This window comes from Anabas testudineus, chromosome 6 (genome assembly GCF_900324465.2).
Source record: "Anabas testudineus chromosome 6, fAnaTes1.2, whole genome shotgun sequence".
In the NCBI taxonomy this organism is placed as follows: domain Eukaryota; kingdom Metazoa; phylum Chordata; class Actinopteri; order Anabantiformes; family Anabantidae; genus Anabas; species Anabas testudineus.
In genome coordinates, this window is record NC_046615.1 from 18,022,230 (window position 1) to 18,040,855 (window position 18,626).

An 18,626-nucleotide genomic window follows, 5' to 3' on the forward strand; every position below is an offset into this window, starting at 1 on the left:
CATACCGGCCATCTCTCCACAACAGACTCTATAGCAACCCTGCTGTGTTATTCTCCATTTTCTTTTTTTTTTTAAGATCAACTGCATTCATTTCCTGTACACTACACTACGTGCTAATTACTAGATGTTACACTGTTCCCTGTGTCTTCTGTGACTGGGACATCTCCTAGGCAACATCAAGCCACCAAAGCAAAACATGCAGCTGCATCTGGGCTTTATTTAGAATACTTGATCTGGAAATTTTATTCAGGTGACTGATCGCATAAACTGAGGAAGAACTTCTGTTCATCAGTAAAATTTATGTTTAGTTTAGCAGTTTTCTCAGTTATAAGCAGTTCAAACCTTGACACCACTTCATCAGTTTGTAATGGAAAGATGCCTGGGCTGTGCCTTTTTGTTTTATAGCACAAACAGATCAAACATATATAAGAAACATGACTTTTTTTAAGTAGTGTTGGGGATAATCCTAGCTGTAGAAAGAGTGTTGTAGTTGCTTCTATCTAGTATGAGTTTGCAGGGCTTTGTGTACACATCTCAAACTGAAAGTCAAAGGAAAAGTTAAAGACAGTCACTCACCAGACGTTTGTTTCAGCTTAGTATATCAGTACCCACCAGCTTGTTATCTGCATACAACCAACTACTGTTAGTGTGTCACTTGGTTAGTTTTTTAGAATTTACATTTTTTGGGGAAATACCTGAAATGTTCCTCTCTGTCTTAGATGTCTGGAGTAGTATATCTGTCTTTGATTGACAGCAGCTGGCAGGCTGAGCTCTGGTAACAGCAAGAGAATCTTGTAATACGGCTAAAAGTCAGTAAACAGTGTTTTGTAAGCAGCTGAATTGACGAGTAGAGACCACACCAGTACCTAAAAGGACTAAAGTGATATTTGCAAGTAGGTTTATATGCTGTTTACTGCAGTTAACTAAATACATCTAAATAGCTGTCCAGTCTGACATAGCAGTGCACTTTGACAGTGAATGTTTGTTTGTGAATGTCATATAAAACACGCTACAGTGCAGGACAAGATGTGTTCATGTTTATCAGTTAGATAAGAAGGAGACTTTAACAGGGAAGCTAACGTGGGTTGTTGTTCAGAGTCTTTGGCTCTTGTTTTTGCAGCAATTGCCATTTGGCACTGACATTAGTGCTTTAGGTAAATATAGTTTAAAAAGTAATCTGTGAAAACTGTGAAAAAAGGTATTTATGTATGTAGTATGTATGTTACAAACGTAACTAAACCAAATAAGAGAAAAACTAATTTCATTCTTTTTGTGTGCATTTTATTTTTCAATATTTTTTATATTTTTGCAGTTTGCTGCTATACTATGCCAACTATCAGCCATTGTATTGTGCCTCAGGCCCATTGACAGTAGCACTGCACACAATCCAGGCCTCTGTGTCAATGACTATACTGTATAGCATCTCTAAATATCCCAATATGGGCACATACACTAATGAAGCATTGTAGGACTTCTGGGTGATGCTCTATCATCATCAAAAGTGAATGAAACCCAATTTATTATGATGACAGTCAGAGGGAGTATCAATTAGGCATAGGTCTCATTACAGCAGAATACTGATCACTATTTGGATGTAAGCCCATCAACAGACCCAGATATGAGATGCAGTCTCTTAGTGTGAAGTGGGAGTCTCATCTCTAAACTATACTTCAGTCCAGATTCTCATAAACTTGTGTTTCACTGTGATTCATAATGCATATTAACATGGATTAAGGTGCAGCGTGGTAACAGTGAGTGTTATTGTGTGCTCTGAGGAAAACACAAACCTAGTAATGAGACACACAGGGTGCATAAATAAATATACTACTATTATCCATAGGGGAAAGAATGGTTATGTGACTGGCAAAACATCAGGCATATGTTTCTCTTAAAAACAAAGTTTTGCTGTGGAGAAGGAGAGGGAGAGAATTTTAATGTCAAGTTTGTGTCTTTTTAGATAAAAAGACATAGCAGACAAAAATAAATAAATAATGATTTTAAGGAAGCATAATCACATGTCACAGACAGTTAGTGCCTGAACAAAAATAAGACTTGGACAAGACCATTCATGAGATAGGCCTTGCATATCACTGAGTGGAATCTGCAAATAGCCCAAAATCTTCCTGTGCACTTTCTCTCGTCAAACCTCTGACAGATTTAGGTCTCCTGCTGTGTTGTGATGAAAAGTGTGCTGTTAGATTACAGTGGCTGCTGCAGTAATTGGTCCGTTCATATTTTCTCCTACTTTTGAGCAAAACAGTGTGTAACATATAGACAAACAAGCTCAGTGTGCTTTTGGTTACCTCAGTAGTCTAATGGTTGTTGAGATATTTCCTCTCAGAACAGCACATACATTTACTCTGGGAATGGTAACACAAGAATGTCATGGTCTTTATGTATATTTTAGTTTGATCTCAGCCATAAACAGCAAGCAGCAAGACCTTCCATCTGGGATACATGAATGTTCAGTTGGGCACTATGTTCTATTTTCAGTCCCTGGGAGCTATGCATGTGCCATGTGCGTCTGTGCATTTACAGTACACATTCTGCTTCACTACAATCAGGCTCATTACGCAAACCTTTCAAATTTACTTTGCAAACAAGCTGAGCACTGTGGTGAAGTGAACCTTGCCCCTTTATAGTCCTGTATAACACAGGGAGTGATGCGACAATGATGTGACTACATGAGAAAATACTGGGGGGATGAAGAAGTAATGTAAAGGAATATAAAAAACCCTTGTAAAAGACCAGAGATGTAAAAAGAAAGAGGAGTCATTTGTGTGGGGATTTGAGAGTATGGGAATCCCTCGTAGTACTGCACATGTTGTCATCTGACAGTACACTGCAGCTCTCACCAGAGGTAAAAGAGGGGAAAAATATATAAAAGCGCCACTTTAACAAGCCTCCTGGGACCTCAGCTGCCTGGCTTTCTGAAGAAGAAAAAGCTTGTCTGATCTAAAATGACTCCAACAGAAACAGCGTACTGTGCTCCACATAAATGTACAGTACATACTCTGCCATACAGTACATAGGATCAGCCCTGTGTATAGGGCGGAGACCATTAGTCCTACATTGCATAAGTAACAGGTACTGGAACAGGGTAAAAGTGGCACAGAGAACGGAACTCTCCACAGTTTTTGCTCAACTTAGCAGTGATTTCCAATACATCTGTTTATCCCCAGAAGCTCAATTAAATAGGCACATGTTTTTTCGGTAAAGCTTGACTTAACATTCACATGGCTGCATATTTGCAAGCAGCTAGGGCCTACGTCTCAAATCAGAATAAAAACAAATATATCTTCCTAGAAGTGTAGTTCAGGCTGTCTTAAGTGAAAAGGTCTTAACGTGTCCACTATGTTCCAAGGAAAAGGGTCCATATTAAATCCAGTCTAATTGGGTCAGGTGGAATCTCATTGTATTGTTGTACAGTAGGTGTCAGGTCTGTGTCAAGATAGAGAGAAGGATCAGTGTGATCCGTGAACTGCTTGGAAAAATGACATGTACTCTGTTCCGACAGTGGCAGCTTGTTCTCTTGTAGTGCATCATGCTGCTGCCAGTGATGGCATCCCATCTCTTTTTAAATGTATATTTTGGATATGGTAATTATTTTCAGGCCTGTTTGGATCAATCTGCCTGTCTTTGCGTAAGTTTTATGGCAAAACAAGAACCTATGTATGCTGGCTTTGGCGTCTCTACAAGAATAACTGTGATCGATACAATATGTTTTTATAATATAATAATAAAAATCTTGGGATCTGCAAAGACCACTAATTCAGAGCTCTGCTTCTTTTGGAGCTTTCTGACACTGCTTTCTGATTGGCCAGACATGCCAATCACATTTGATAGGCTGCAATGCTAGAAAAATGAATTTAATAACTGATAATGAAAATAGCTGCATTTTTATTGGACTACTAAACTTGCTGTCCAAATAAGTTACATCAAACAAGACAATTTGTTTGTACAACTTACCACTGAAATGAAACAAAGTAGTGCCCCAAAACAAAACGTCTTCCAAAAGTAGATTTCAGCACCACACTTGGCATTAGCTACTTGACAGAAGTCAAAAAACAAATGTAAACCATGATGATGCAACATTAACTGGATGTGATTTGCCATTAAATTCTATTTCATCACAAGAAAAAAAAAAAAAAACTATATTTATGCCTTCCCACTTCCATCATCATCTTCAGTCGGCTTTTCAATAATTCAACACTTTTGCAGTACTTTTCAAGCTACCTGTGCAGAGAATACAGTATGTTCATGTGTGTTACAATGTACTGTAGACGTGCAGCTGAAGCAAGATAATTTTCTGAATCTGCAGTTGAAAATGATTCGTGTTATAAATATGGGAATATGGGTGGTGAAGATTTCATGGTTTCGAGGAGCGAATGTGTTTTCTAAACCAGTGATAAAAGCTCTAGTGTCACATTGCATGTGTAAAACAACTGCTAAATGCAAACCATTCAAACTGAGTTTGTAATAAATTACCATAATCATTGCCTTTAACTAATGCAGGGACAGGGGGCATTTATGTGCACTTTCATTGGGCACTATTACATGGATAAATCTGCCCGAAACAGAACAAAAACAAGCATAGCTAAGCGAAACGTGCTGCCGCCCCATTAATCACACTTTGCATCAGTGCAAGATTGGCTATGATTCAGCTTCAAATGGTAATTGCACAATGATACACAGGTAGAAGAAGAAGATTCATCACATCCCACATTGATCATTTACAAGACAAGTGCTCCTCAGCATTTCTGCAATCAAAACTTCTAGCTGTGCTGATGTAGCAAGTTTCTGTGTGATTTATTCAATATTTGGTAAAAACAACATGCTCTCTAAGAACACCATACTTCAAGTGCATTTGTAGCATTTTCTTTTTCTACCAAGCTTAGTCATATAATTACATATTTAATGGGTCTTAGATGTTGTTTTAATCTACTGGAAGTGCTGTTAGACTGATCCCACTTTAAACATTCATAAGAGAAATGCTGCTATTATCTACTAAGTACAGAGTTAGTAATTTTGAAAAGCAGGTGGAATCTGCTTGCACACAGATGGCTGCTGTTATACTGGCGAAGAGGAGCGACAGGAGAAATTAAAGAACCCGTTGAGAATATGTGTTTACACATGTCAACGATATTTGGAATGATGGAAGAAAAAAATCATACTAACACATCATCTGCCTAACAATACAAGTTCGGAGCTGTTGGGTGAGCTACAGCATGGTTAGAACCAATCACAAGAAGTAGCCATGAAGTACCTGCCATGCAAAAACATCTCTGCATCTACAAAACAAAAGCATATCTGCATATCTATGCATCTGGGTCATTACTTCTTCTACAGCATACTGTAGCTGTTGCTACTGTGGTCTTCCAAAGAAGGTTTCCATGTGTGTTTCTGCACTGTGAGGACTGAATGAAGCCAAACAAAACTTTTATTTGGTTGTTGCCCCCATCAGTTCTGATGAAGCCATGACGTGGATGACTGAGAATCTTCACACACATCTCTGGCATATTTGCTTGGAATATATAAACAATACATTATATAATAGATGCCAATTGTTTTTCTTAGATCATGCAGACTAATCAATCGCTTATAAACTGATAAACTGTTTTAGCTCATGTTTTCCTTATTAATGAAACATTATTCTGCTACGATATATACAGACGTGTTATGATCACATAATTCTCTAATCAAATGCTGAGAAACTGTTAAAAAATAAGTGTGGAATAAGCTTTAGCCTCAATGTTGCCAGAGTGCCAATTTCAATTAAAATGTAGTCCAAGCTATCATATCATGTAAACCTCAGGACAGATTTCGTGGGTGCTCACAGCCAGACAAGCTGTCCACACAGTAAGCTGGAAGTAGAAATCTAAATCAAATATCTTAATCTTTTCTCTCCCTGCTTGTCTTGTTCCCATCAGGAGTCCGCACTCCCAGCTGCAGTCATGTAAGAGGAGCTGTCAACAAGCAAAAGATGCCTGTGTCCAGCTAAAACTAAACAGTTCCCCCTTCTTCCTCCCTCCCACCTGCACCCTCCCTTTTTCCCATATGAGGACGAGAAGATGACTATCACCAGCCGGCAGTCCTTCAATGTCCTGACAGTCATCTTCCTCCTGCTGTCCACTGCAGGTCTGTAAGGTTTAAACTGTGCTTATCAGTGAGTCCGCCTGTCTGGTCCTAAAAAGTTTATATGTTTTTCATTACAGGAGCCTCCATCATGGTGTGCTCATATTAGGCATGCTAGCAGCTGTTTCTGCAAACTCAGGATGCCTCAAAATGTGGAATCTCAGTCTTTTACCAGTGCCGTGAATCAGCATACAAGTTTATAGTTAGAATGATATATGTGCTGACATCTGATGGCCAGAAGTAACGTCAAAGATGTTTAACATCAAGAATCATTTACTGCCAAGTCTTGGCAGGAAATGGTCTGAAACAGAAGGTGCTCTCTCAACAAGTTCTTTCACCATAAGACTCTAGATAAAGAGTATACATTATTCTTCAGTTATTAGTCATTATCAAATTACAATAAATAAGAAACTGCAGAAAGTCCTAATCAAGCAGACATCACTGTAATATTCTTATTGGTTAGAAGGGGGAGCCACATTTAAAAACCTTTAGAAGCAAACAGCTTTTCCCTGAGTTAGATTTTCTGAGTTTGACTTTACATTTGATACATTTTGGAAAGTACTGTTAGTAAAAAATAAAATCCATTAAATTATAACTATAATATATAATATATATTATGTACCTTCCCTATTGTCTAACATTTATACTGTAGACAAAACAGATAATCCAATATATGAATGCCTCTTGTGAGTCTACATGGCATCTACTGCAGTAAATCATTAATCCTGTAACTGATCACTGACTGGCTTTGTTGAAATTGTTTCAACAATTTCAACAAAGCCAACTTTTCCTCTCCCTCTCAGAACAGTCAACAAAATGCAGGTGTGACTGCACCTACAAATAAATAAATTATGTGTGAGCACTGTCTGATGTTCAGATGTTGCTTGTTGTTGGCTGCACTGAGGGAGAGCCATTGCTGTTTTGAAACTGCAGGTTGTAAATAAAACTGTGGCAAGGGCCAAGCTGTTAACTGTATCCTAAATTTCAAAAGGTGTCAATTAAAATAAGCAGGTGGGTGTGTTTACAGCTGTATCGTTTCCAGAAGCAGCTGTTGTTCATTTTAGAAGCCAGAGACTTCCCCTGAATGCTTCTCTTTTCAAACCTATAAGTCGTGCATCATTAGAGGATTTTATGGTCCACTTCCGATGTCAGGGGCCTCTGTTTCCTTATTGCCAGTTCATTAACTACAAATGAAGAGATTTCTTTCACTTTATAAGCCATGGTTGACTTCTAATTGTACAGCATCCTTCATTTTACCCCCTCTTCTTCTGAAATTTTGATTATTGAAGAAAGGCTGGCTGTCCGCACCGAGCTCATTATAACCTGAAAGAGCTCTCGCCTTTCAAATGCGGATCTATCCCTCTCCAAGATTAGTGAAAGACCATCTATCACCCAGCAGCACCCATCAAGTGGACCTTGAACAAAATCACAGCAAAAACACTCTTACTGACAACACTGCCAGATTTCAAGGCACCACTGATGATAGGAGATATAAAAGACAAATGACAGTAACAATACATTCATTTTAGAAGCACTATACATGAAGTGTCCCAAAATTGCTATTCAGTATCAACTGGACTTGTTTTAGGTTCTTGAAGATGTTTCGCCTTCTGGATAGAACATCAGAATACTGTACAAATACATCAGCCAATTAGTAACTACTGCTGTAGAAATGCCAAGGAAATGTTTGGTTGATGATTCATGTTTAATTGGCTGTCAAATGGTGGTCATCTAAATTAGGTTTTCCTAATTAATCCTAATTAAATTAAACAAAACATAAAGTACATGAAAGTTGACAGCATCAGTGCAAGAGAGTTTTACACTATAATGTTAAGTGCATAAATATATGTGTATAATCACAGTGTATTTCAGGCAGGGTGTCACATAAGAGTATCACTTTCGTTTCTGTGCATTTTTTACTGTATTATTACACAGTATTATTACACAGTACTACACAATTAACCAGTCTGTTTCAATGCAAAATACAACACTCAACTTTGGTTTTATTACTGGTAACAAAAAGGTAACAACTTATGCTTGAAAGCTGATACTGAATGGTTATAAGACTGCTGAAGAGTCTAATGTCCTTGTCCAATGTGATGTGGATTTTTATCAGCCATGTAAACTGACGCTGATTATATTTGGACCATTTTTCCGACAGATCGGTAATTTATTATTATCAGATGGAGTTTCTGCCCCTGCTGAAGTAAATTCCTGCAATTTCATTTTGAAGCAAAACCTTATTGGTTGCCAGATTCCCTAACAAAAACAACACAGTTTTTCTTCTAAAGCTGCAGGGATTTAAAGCACAGTTGCAGATGAATTCAAATAAGCCAGAGAACTATTTCTATCACGTATCTTTGCATATGGGACTCTGTCAAGCTGTAATAAATTCAGCTGAGAGAAAGACGTAGTGGTAATTATTAGGGTGTACTGTATTTTTACGCTTCGATGAAAATGTACAAGACTATTTGAGTCCATCTCTCTCCTTTTTACTTGTGTTCATTGTTTTTAGTCCTGTGAGGAAAATGTTTTCATACATGCTGTTTTCCTGAACTCAACCAAAACCATCATATACTGATTTGTAGCAATAACCAAATACCACAGTATATTTGGTCTTTCTATCCAGACAGACAGTCCTGCATGTTTGCTTAATCTTCTAACAAATTAGATGTACTTTTGTAATATTACTGCATTAATATTACTTTCCCAGGCTTCATCAATGCAACTTCTTGATTTGACTACAGTCTTGTAGACCTAAGCCATTATTAATTTTCATTCAACAGCAATTAACAATGTAAAATGTATCCCTTATTTCAATACAGGCTAAAAATATTGATATATTATTTATAGACAAAAGGAGACAATCCTTGTACAGAGCCACCAAAATAACCTAAATACTGCCTGACAATTTCTGAATGAATTTACATCTATCTTGTTGTCTTCCTCTACACTACAGCCCTCTCAGCTCATTACAGGGTGTGTGAACCCTACCTCGACCACAAGGGGCGTTACCACTTTGGCTTTCATTGTCCACGCCTCTCAGACAACAAAACCTACATGTTCTGCTGTCACCACAACAACACCGCCTTCAAATACTGCTGTAACGAGACTGAGTTCCAGATGGTCATGCAGATCAACCTCACCACCACCTCAGATGGATATGCACACAAGTGAGTAAAAAAATACCACTGTTTCACCAGTTTAAATGAGGTATCTGACTTGTTGGGAGTAAGTGGTTCCGTTTTCTTTTGTTTAGGTCAGTCTTTAGTAAGGTTTTTGGAAAAGTACAGAAAATGTTCAGATAAATGCAATACAATAAAATATGAAATGTTAAAATTAGGTTGCTATTTCACAACTTTACCAAGAGCCCACAGGATTGAGAGGGAAGTAGGAATGTTCCAAATATGCATTTAACTCCTGATCACAATTAAATTGCTTTGATAATGTTATTTCTAGTATACACTTCTTACAATTTCCTTCTTCCATCTGAGAGTTCTACTAGTCCTCCAAACCTGGTGAAAGGCCAAGTCGAGTTAAGAAACCTAATACTATTCCAGTTACAATGATATATCCTCACATTTGACATTGAATGTGAAAACAGATCCCAACTGATTTTATGTTGATTCATTGAATTTTTAACTGATTACCCCAGCCATGCAGCATCAGACATTTACCTCTACAGTATGTCTCAGAGTTCAGAAGTAATAAGCCAGAATGTTAAGTGGTCACATTGCTTTCCAGACAAAAAGTCAGACAGAATTTTCTACCAAACTACACAGAACTCACAATGTGTAGTTTTTGAAAACCCTTATAATACACAAACAGGACCAAAACAGAACTTTTTTGGCAGATGTAATTAGAGTGTGCTGGATGTGGAATTGAGTTTTATGCGAGCAGGTATGGTGGAGCAAACTGTTTCACAGATGTGACATTTCCTCAGATCAAATGAAAACAGCCAGTTACAGTCTGTAGACTCACAACCAGTTTGCTCCCTCGACAGTGCTGCACTCATTGACACCATTTGCCTCTTGCTCAGAGGGTTTGCTGACATTGATCCACCCACAGAGGCATTCAAAACCACCACAGACAGAAGCATATGCTGAAAGTAGTTGTTGTGTCATGAGTGGGATGACTCCGCACAATAGCTCACTAAAGCAGGTGTTAAGTGATGGGTATTATATCAAGTATCACTATGATACAGACCTTTGTTGTATTATAGAAAACTCAACATTAAAATAAAGCACATTTTCTAATGATATTAAGGGTGAACTCTGCCACACACACACATCAAGAAATTACAAATACTTTTATAGAGGACATGAATCTGAAACGCTCTTGTTTCATTTTAAGTAGGTTTACACTGGGTGAAGGACACAGAACAATGTTCAGAGGGAGCTCTGAGTGGGGGCTTTGGGTGACAAAACCATAGCTCTCTGGAATAATGCCCTCCCAGCATGCCTCTATCTCGGACAGTTCACATTGCCCTGCAGTTGGTCATGATATTTAATTTTAATGTCAGGTGGCCTGTTGGGCCACTCTTTCATCCTGGCTCAAGAGAAAATAACTGCAGGTTTAATATGGCCAAGTCACATAAACTCATAAACTCTAATTCTAATCTGTAGTCACAAAGACACTGTGAAAATTGCATTAGTTTAAAATTTCTGCAGTTCACAGTCTTTCTACATACTGTAGTTTCAAAGTAGGTAAAAATAATGTCATCAGAGAACATATTTTAAAAAACAAAACAAGAAAACATCTGGCAGATAATCAATTCTGTATGCTTTCCTTCTCCGGGAAAGCTGTGTTAAATATTGAATAACATTTGTTTTAGCTGTGTAGACATGATAAAGCCCTCCAAGGACTGTGCACATACTGTTTGCTTATACTCAGGTCAACTCAGAAATGGTCCCACATTGGCTCCCTCAAGTCACTCAGGAGGTGAGGAGCTAAATGTATTTAGGAGTACATGTAGATTTGATTGCAGTAGTAGTATCCACCTGCCGTATTTAACAGAGCAGCTGAGATGTCCAATTTTAGATCAACAATTCTGATTAATATCCCCAAGGCCACATCAATTACAGACAATAAATTCACGTGATTTACATAAATCCCAATTTTGAAGCACTATCCTGTATCATCCCCATCTCTTAATGTCAGAGTAATAGTTTTTATTCTGAATAGCATCAAGGTAGGGCTGTATCATTCTCAATTAATGTGACATTATCTTACTGTCATCAGTGTCATATGAAGAGAAACATCACTATCAGACATATTTAGTATTTCTTTTTGAGCAAATGCTACAAGCGAAACTTCTCAGGAAACCATTTCTTCTCATTTACCTTGTTCGACTTTATGGATGTGGGTGGACTAAAAGAAAGTTCAAATGTGCCCCACTTAAATCCAGCTGGATCATGTAATACATTAAGAAAATTTATGAGAGGTGAAAACTAGGAGATTTTCAGAGGCAACCTAAATTAAATGGATTAAAAAGTCTCATGTGCTAATGAAATCATTTGCCAGATTTAAGAACTATTTAAAAAGCAGCAAATGGAACAGATGGGTTTTTTTTCCCATAATATATTTAGGGTTTTTGTCAAGGGAGGATTTGATGAATGTCTTGGTCTTGCCACATGAACAGCAAACATTAACACCTGGCAGCTCTATTGTAGCTGTTGGGAGTTAAGGACTAAGCTTAAGGGTTTCTGGATAGCAGCTCTGACGATGTGCAGAGTGTTAATCATCCTAGATACTCTGTTAATATCCTTCTGTCTGTTGCAGTAATTATACAGCCCTGGTTGGCGTGTGGATCTATGGCTTCTTTGTCATGGTACTGCTGGCCCTGGACTTCCTCTACTACTCAGCCATAAACTACGAGTTGTGTCGAGTCTACCTGGAGAAATGGGGTCTGGGAGGACGCTGGCTGAAGAAGGCTCGAAGTCAGTGGCACAAGTCAATGCCAGAGGAGAGCGAAGTCCAGGCTCAAGCCCAGCCCATGGTCCCCAGCCACTACCAGCCTCGACACAGCCTCCGAGGAGAGAGCCACAGCCCCACTCTCCTGCCCTACAACACATCCACCGCATGGTGAGTCACTGTCACATGATGCAATAAACAAAATAAATGAATAAAATAAATTTAATTAACATATTATAACATAACATACAGCTGATATCTTCATGGCAATGTCTCCATAGGAGAGGAGGCAGTCTGCAAATAATAATTTACACATGATAGGCAGCTGGTAGAGACGGATGGAATTTAGCCTACATCAGTTTATTATTGTTATTAATATGACACACAAACTAAGTTGTGTGTAAGCTGTTTTATGTCTGTTTGATTGCTGTCTTTCGTCTTGTGTAGCTTCACTATGTTCAACTCAGTTTAGTTAAATATCTAAACAGCCAGCTGGGTACTTTTTCAGTCATTTCTACTTCTCAGCACTGATTGCTTAATTCTTCATTTACACCATGTTGGCAGAATGTGAACAACAAAATAACATCCTGGTGCCGCGACTTTGGAGTGGTCACGGATTAATCCAATATAGTTGCCAGTTTTCACACCAAATAAATGGAACCTTTCCATAAAATAATTATTTTAAAACTCTTGTGTATTAATGTCAATTTACTAAGTAACTAATACTGCTGAACTTTTAATTTTAAATGCAAACATATTGTGTTTATATTGTGAAATACATATAGTTTCCATCCAAAACAGTGCAGAGACTTTTGTAGCTACATGCTAACTTTCTTTTAGGATACTAAGAATATATTTCGCATAACTTCTGCGATACAGTAAGGTGTCTTTTATTATGGATAGATATTATGGAATGCAATTTGTTCTACTCTTATAGGCATATTGCAGTGCAGAGACTGTTGTTGTTTGCAAAACCAATGAATGAAACATTTGCTTAGAAACAAATTCAATGGTCCCTTTAAGAGATAAACACAGTTACTAAAGTTTCTTCCTGAGCCTCATCTGTCTGGTATTCTTAGTACTCTCTGTTGTGTTACATGACAGAAAAACTGTGTGTCTGGAAGGACAAATTAGAGCACACTTTTCCCAAACCAAATGGGAGGACGCTCAAACATCAGCCTGCTTGTATACGTGAGTTTCTTATTAAGAGTGTGGCCAGCACACATATGCAAAAACGCATGCACATGATTAATACCAGCTAGTGATACTACAAATTCTGCTTCTTTCAAAATCATAGCAACTCATTGGTAAAGAATTCAATTATTTCAATATATGGTTTCTCTCTTACTAAGGAATGCAGACTTTATAAATGTTTTAGGAGCCCCTCCACCCAGTAATGCATAATTTTCTGCAAATCATCTAATCTGTATTTGTCTTTCATCTCGAAATAGCTGCACTTCTTTTTTAAAAAGAGAAATTTTCTTGGTTTTAAGTCTGACCAGCTGATTAGGGAGTAGTTAATATTAATGATTAGAAAAAAACAGAATAATGGGAAAGCTTCACTGCACACCAGGAGAGCCTAAATCATATTTATCACAAATGATTCGACTCTCAATAGTAAACTTCACATTTCTGGGACAAAACACCATCTGCTGCCCTTTTAGTTTCTTATTCACAGGAGTCTCACGGTATGTTTGTCTCTATGTCACTGTTAAAACATTTGAGATGATAAGCACAGTCTGAACAAACCTACATTTTTGTGCAGTCAATTTTTCATTCAGCTCCCCCTCTCAGACACTGTGCACCCTATCTGTCTGACTGGGGTTCAGAGTCTCTCGCTAGAGTTAGACATCTCTCTCGGGTCATGATAATTTAATGTGTGCAGAGGTTTGACAAATGGCTTTGAGAAGTAGTCTAGCCACAGATAGAGGAGCTGGGATGCTGCAGAGGGATCCTGGGGCTGCTCTGCTGGTGGAAACATGGTTAACTAACACTGGACATATCCATGGAGCCTCCTCATTAGATAAGAAGTCAGTTCAGTATGACAGGACTCATCAATCATTGACTGGCGCAGTTGACCTGTACTGCCATCCCTCCAGCTTTAAACAAGAGGATAACTATAGAAGGTGTTTTAAACTTCAGCAGAATGCTCAGTGACAAAGTGGGCCATAAAAAGAGAGCATGCTTAGTCCATGATTATTCATTCTAATAATGGGTGATCGGAACTGCTTCTGGATGAATAGTGGTGTGGGATAATCTCATGCAACATCTTCTGCTATAAAAAGAGCAACCACTTCTTAATAAACAGGACAGCATTTACAATGAGCTAAAAATATCCTTGGAGAATCACTCACATTGGTAAAAAAAAAAAAAGACAGATGCTGGGAGCTATATTCAGTCACAAGCATTTTCTGGGACAACATTAGAATAACATGTTTGATGTTTCACATAGTTGAACAAGTCCCACAATCCAGATAAAGCCTACATTTTTTGTCTTTACTGTATAGGTAGATATAATGACTGATACTGTATGTGATCCACAGTTGCTCATGCAGTGCGTCATCAAATGGCCCATGGTTTATTTGCAGGGGTACAGATCTTTATCCCCAGAGAGGATGCAGGGTAATGGCTTAGAAAACTGGGTGCACTTAGTTGAACATCTGTTGGCCAAATGTAAACAAACAGAGACGGGGTCAAGTCCCACAACTGGGGCAGCAGCATCTAAAAACGACCCAGTCGCACAGCAACCAAGGAATCCAGCAGAATTAGTTACCAGTGCAGTCAAAGACACTCTACACATGCACATCTCCACAACTACAACAACCACAGCTACAAGAGGGAGCCAGTTTGTACTTATTATACTCATCCAAGTCAATCTAATTTGCAATTGATGTCTATTAAGACTACTTTATATACTATATTCCTACTACCACAGGGAGTAGCAAAGAAAATAAAAATTGAATTTCTACAAATACGCAATAACTGTTAAACTGATGTACCAGCTATAACCATACAAATGCAATATTTACGGGACTTACAGCATTTTGGACTTTGAGACTGGAGAAAAATCAATGCACGGCCTGCTGTCAGTGTTACGCTGTACTTTATAGAGCATAGGAGCAAAACTTGAAAAGGAAAAAGGTTTAATTAATGAAGATTAAGATGAACGAAAGCCATTTAACACTTTTCAAAACAACAGAAATGTCCATAGATTAGATTTAGTTACCAACATTATGGTTGAAGATATCCCCTTTATCTTAATAAAAAACAGCGGTAGCACAAATGTAAATTTTAAGAAACCTAAAAAACCTCTTGTAACAGTATATCCACATGTATATAATTTAATATTAGTACATAAAATAATAATTAGCGATCGTAAAAGGTGCTGGTAGGAATCTTTGTTTACCTTTAAGCCTAGTAAGCCATATTTTCCTGTTTCCAGTCTTTAAGCTAAGCTAACCAGCTCCTGGCTCCAGTAACATCTCTTCAGACATCACAGTGGTATTGAGCTCCTCATTCAACTCCCTGGAACAAATCAAATAAGGGTAATTTACATTGTGAGTCTAATACTTTACACATCCAGTTTAAAATCCATTCAAAGTAACAACTTTAAACCTTATACATGAGGTGACAAGGAAGGGGTACTTCTGACACTCCTGACTATCTGACATGGCTGTGGTGGGACATCAGACATCAACTATTGAAAACCACTGCCACAGAAAAAGACAAATTACTTCTTAGAAGTGCTCTCTTGCAAGTCTTAAGTGTTAATAAACTTAACAGTTCCTGAAAGCTCTTGCTCCAATGACCATAAAGTACTCATTAGCATTAAAACCCAGATTCGTTGTCCACTGGTGGCCACTAGCACATTACACTGAGAGGAACATATGTTAACACCAGAAGAGAGGGGTTTGAAGGAGGTGGCAGTGCAAAAATTTTATATTAATCACTTATTTTACATTCCTTGTGTAGTGGGCCTGCTGTTTGATCTGTTGCTGTCATTTCAGCCTGCCATTACTGCATATTTTGAATGAATTACATTTATCTTTAGTCAGCACTGATCAAGATTTACTGTGCAAAAATAGCTGTGCAATGAAGATAAAAAAAAAAAAAAAAACAGGCTGCTCATTTTCTCATGTTTGGTGGCAAAGTTAAAAATACATGACTCAGTGTTGGTTTAATGTGTGCTTGGAACCAGCCAGAAATGTCAGATAAAAGTAGGAGAAATTAGATGTTGGGCAACATCAAATGACACCACTGCACATGAACCAGAACTTGTCATTGGCAATTCATAAATCACTTGGCACAAGGTTGCAAAAGCACCTCATGCCAGTATCCACCATCTATTCCAGTATCACGTTAAGGTTGGTAGCTTATGGGGCCAGCTGAGCTTAGCAGTGGATGGAGTGGTAAATATGAGGTGGCATATGTCGACTCATTCAGCATATATCTGACTCACCAGCAACCGTAACACTGCCTCTTACAGTTAGGCCTCAGTGACTCAGCGTTATCACCCAGTCTAGTAAATGCAGTCTCCATCACTCATTCAGTCTGTAACATCAATGTGGTCATAAGTAATCATCCCCAATGCCAGCACTTAGACACCTACCAGTTTGTCTGTCTGGTGAGGAAATGACACTGTCACACGCTGCTCTACTCAGGAAGCTGAAACAACATTGCTTTTTTTTCCAGAGTACATTTAAAGCCTGCTCTGTCTGCATATTCACATCGATCTTTGAACTCACTGATTGGTTTTCTGAGGTAATAATAGAAATGTACATTATGAAATTATTCCTGGCCTGTCTGTCCACTGAGCAGCATGCCAAGACCTTGTCCAATTAAAGCAACACTCTCCATGTGGTGTGAGTTAATTAACATCATACATGCTACAAAGGAAGCCAGGCCCAGAGTTGTGCTGCAGGCTAACGGGGGAGAGACGGAGAATAGGTTTAGCTCTCTGCAAGTTACTTTTGGCATTGCCTAGAGCAAAGTGGGTTGCTGAATACTTTTGGTGCTAATTTTGTGCTTTTTGCAATGTTTTATTAGTTCTGTCACACATTTATTTGCATAGTCATTTTCTCTTGCAATAGAATAACCATCAAGTCACAAAAACATCCCGTGTTAATGAGCACAAGCTTTAATGTCACATCAGTCCACTGATAAAAAAAAAAAAAGTCTCGCTACAAGGTGCAAAAAAACAAAAACAAAAATCAATAAGGGGATGAGGTTGTTACTTTCCCTTTAACAATGCAGAAATGAATGCAGTGGATGTGACGCATAGAGGAGGGCTGAGTTTAGAGTCTTTACAAGAATGACAGACTTGTAAAATATTCCCGTAAATCTGATTTCTTTTTTTAAAACTAAAGCTGACCCACTTTATTGGTCTTTGTGTTTTCTGGGCTGATTTTGAAGTCAGTATGTTAGTATTAAAAGATCAACATGAAACATGAAGCACAATGTTATGATCTTCGAAAATTTAAGACATGCAGTGAAAAGACATGTTGTTCAATAGGACCCAGGAGGTATTTCCAAACAAGCTCTGTGGTAACTCAGTGGAATCTAATGACGCAGACACTATCCTTATAAGTGCCAAAGTGGAAGTAAGAGACAACACTAGTGTTAAAGGGAAAACGTATGGACACATTTTGCTTTTAGATAAAAAGTTGCATGGCAAGAATGGGTGTTTTTGCTGACCACGTCTGGTTAAGGTAGTGATCACACAACGCAACACCACAAAACAAACCTCCAGAATTTAAAAAAACACTACTAGGTTGTTTTGTATCTACTGGTGCAACCTCCAACTGTTTCCTCAAATAGGCCCAACATCAACTGACTCACTGATTGTCACTTTGTTAGAAGCTGATACAGTTCTTTCTCAAAGCTCCCGAAGGACCTAATTTATGAAAAAGACAATATTAAATGCCACACAATTTATTGTTCAGCCCTGGCCACTAGTTATGGAGATAAATGGCATGGTTTAGCTATTATTAGTTAGCATTAATGGTTACAAATTATTATTGTCTCTTAACCTGTGTTATTTTCTCACTCAATTAGATTAGTCTGTAGTAACAAATGAACAACATGAACATCATAATTTGCCAGATCCTATTTCTGTGCTCACTGACAGTTGAGAACTGTGTAAATTTCCTACTAAAATTGTGGTTGCAAAGCCTCCACTCAAAGTTAGCCATAAATGGATGTAAACAGATTTAGATTTCTTCACCTTCTTTTTTTCCCCATCTTCACTTCATCCACCCACGACTGCCTAAAGAAAACCGCCTGTAAGCAATGACTGCATGAGGTGTGCACCTTCTCAGTGTACATTCAGTAGTTTTTCATAAATACTAGTTTTTGTGTGAAACATGCTGCATGCAAAGTTTTTGTGTCCATGTACTGTGTATGCACCTGATCTCTGACTTTTTCCTGTCACCAGTGTTCCAGAAAAAAAAAAAGGACCACACCGACACTGGTCACAGAATATAATAAGAGAGACCACCCTTGTACAGAGATTGCATTATCACTACGCCCACATATGCCCAGTGCATCCCCATGGGTTACAACCATGAACCACGATGTCC

At 38.2% G+C, this 18,626-nt stretch overlaps 1 protein-coding gene across 2 annotated transcripts in view; it reads left to right on the forward strand.

The window, feature by feature from the left end:
• shisal1b (shisa like 1b) overlaps nt 1-18,626 on the forward strand; it is a 32,421-nt gene that overhangs the window by 11,455 nt on the left and 2,340 nt on the right. Inside the window, exons 3-5 of one of the 2 annotated variants that reach the window (XM_026366648.1) lie at nt 5,931-6,138; nt 9,095-9,308; nt 11,917-12,223. In XM_026366648.1, coding sequence (XP_026222433.1) covers nt 6,072-6,138; nt 9,095-9,308; nt 11,917-12,223 — 588 coding nt within the window. In that variant the 5' untranslated portion in view covers nt 5,931-6,071. Of the gene's footprint in view, nt 1-5,930; nt 6,139-9,094; nt 9,309-11,916; nt 12,224-18,626 lie in introns of those variants that run through there. The other variant, XM_026366650.1, reaches the window with a different exon arrangement.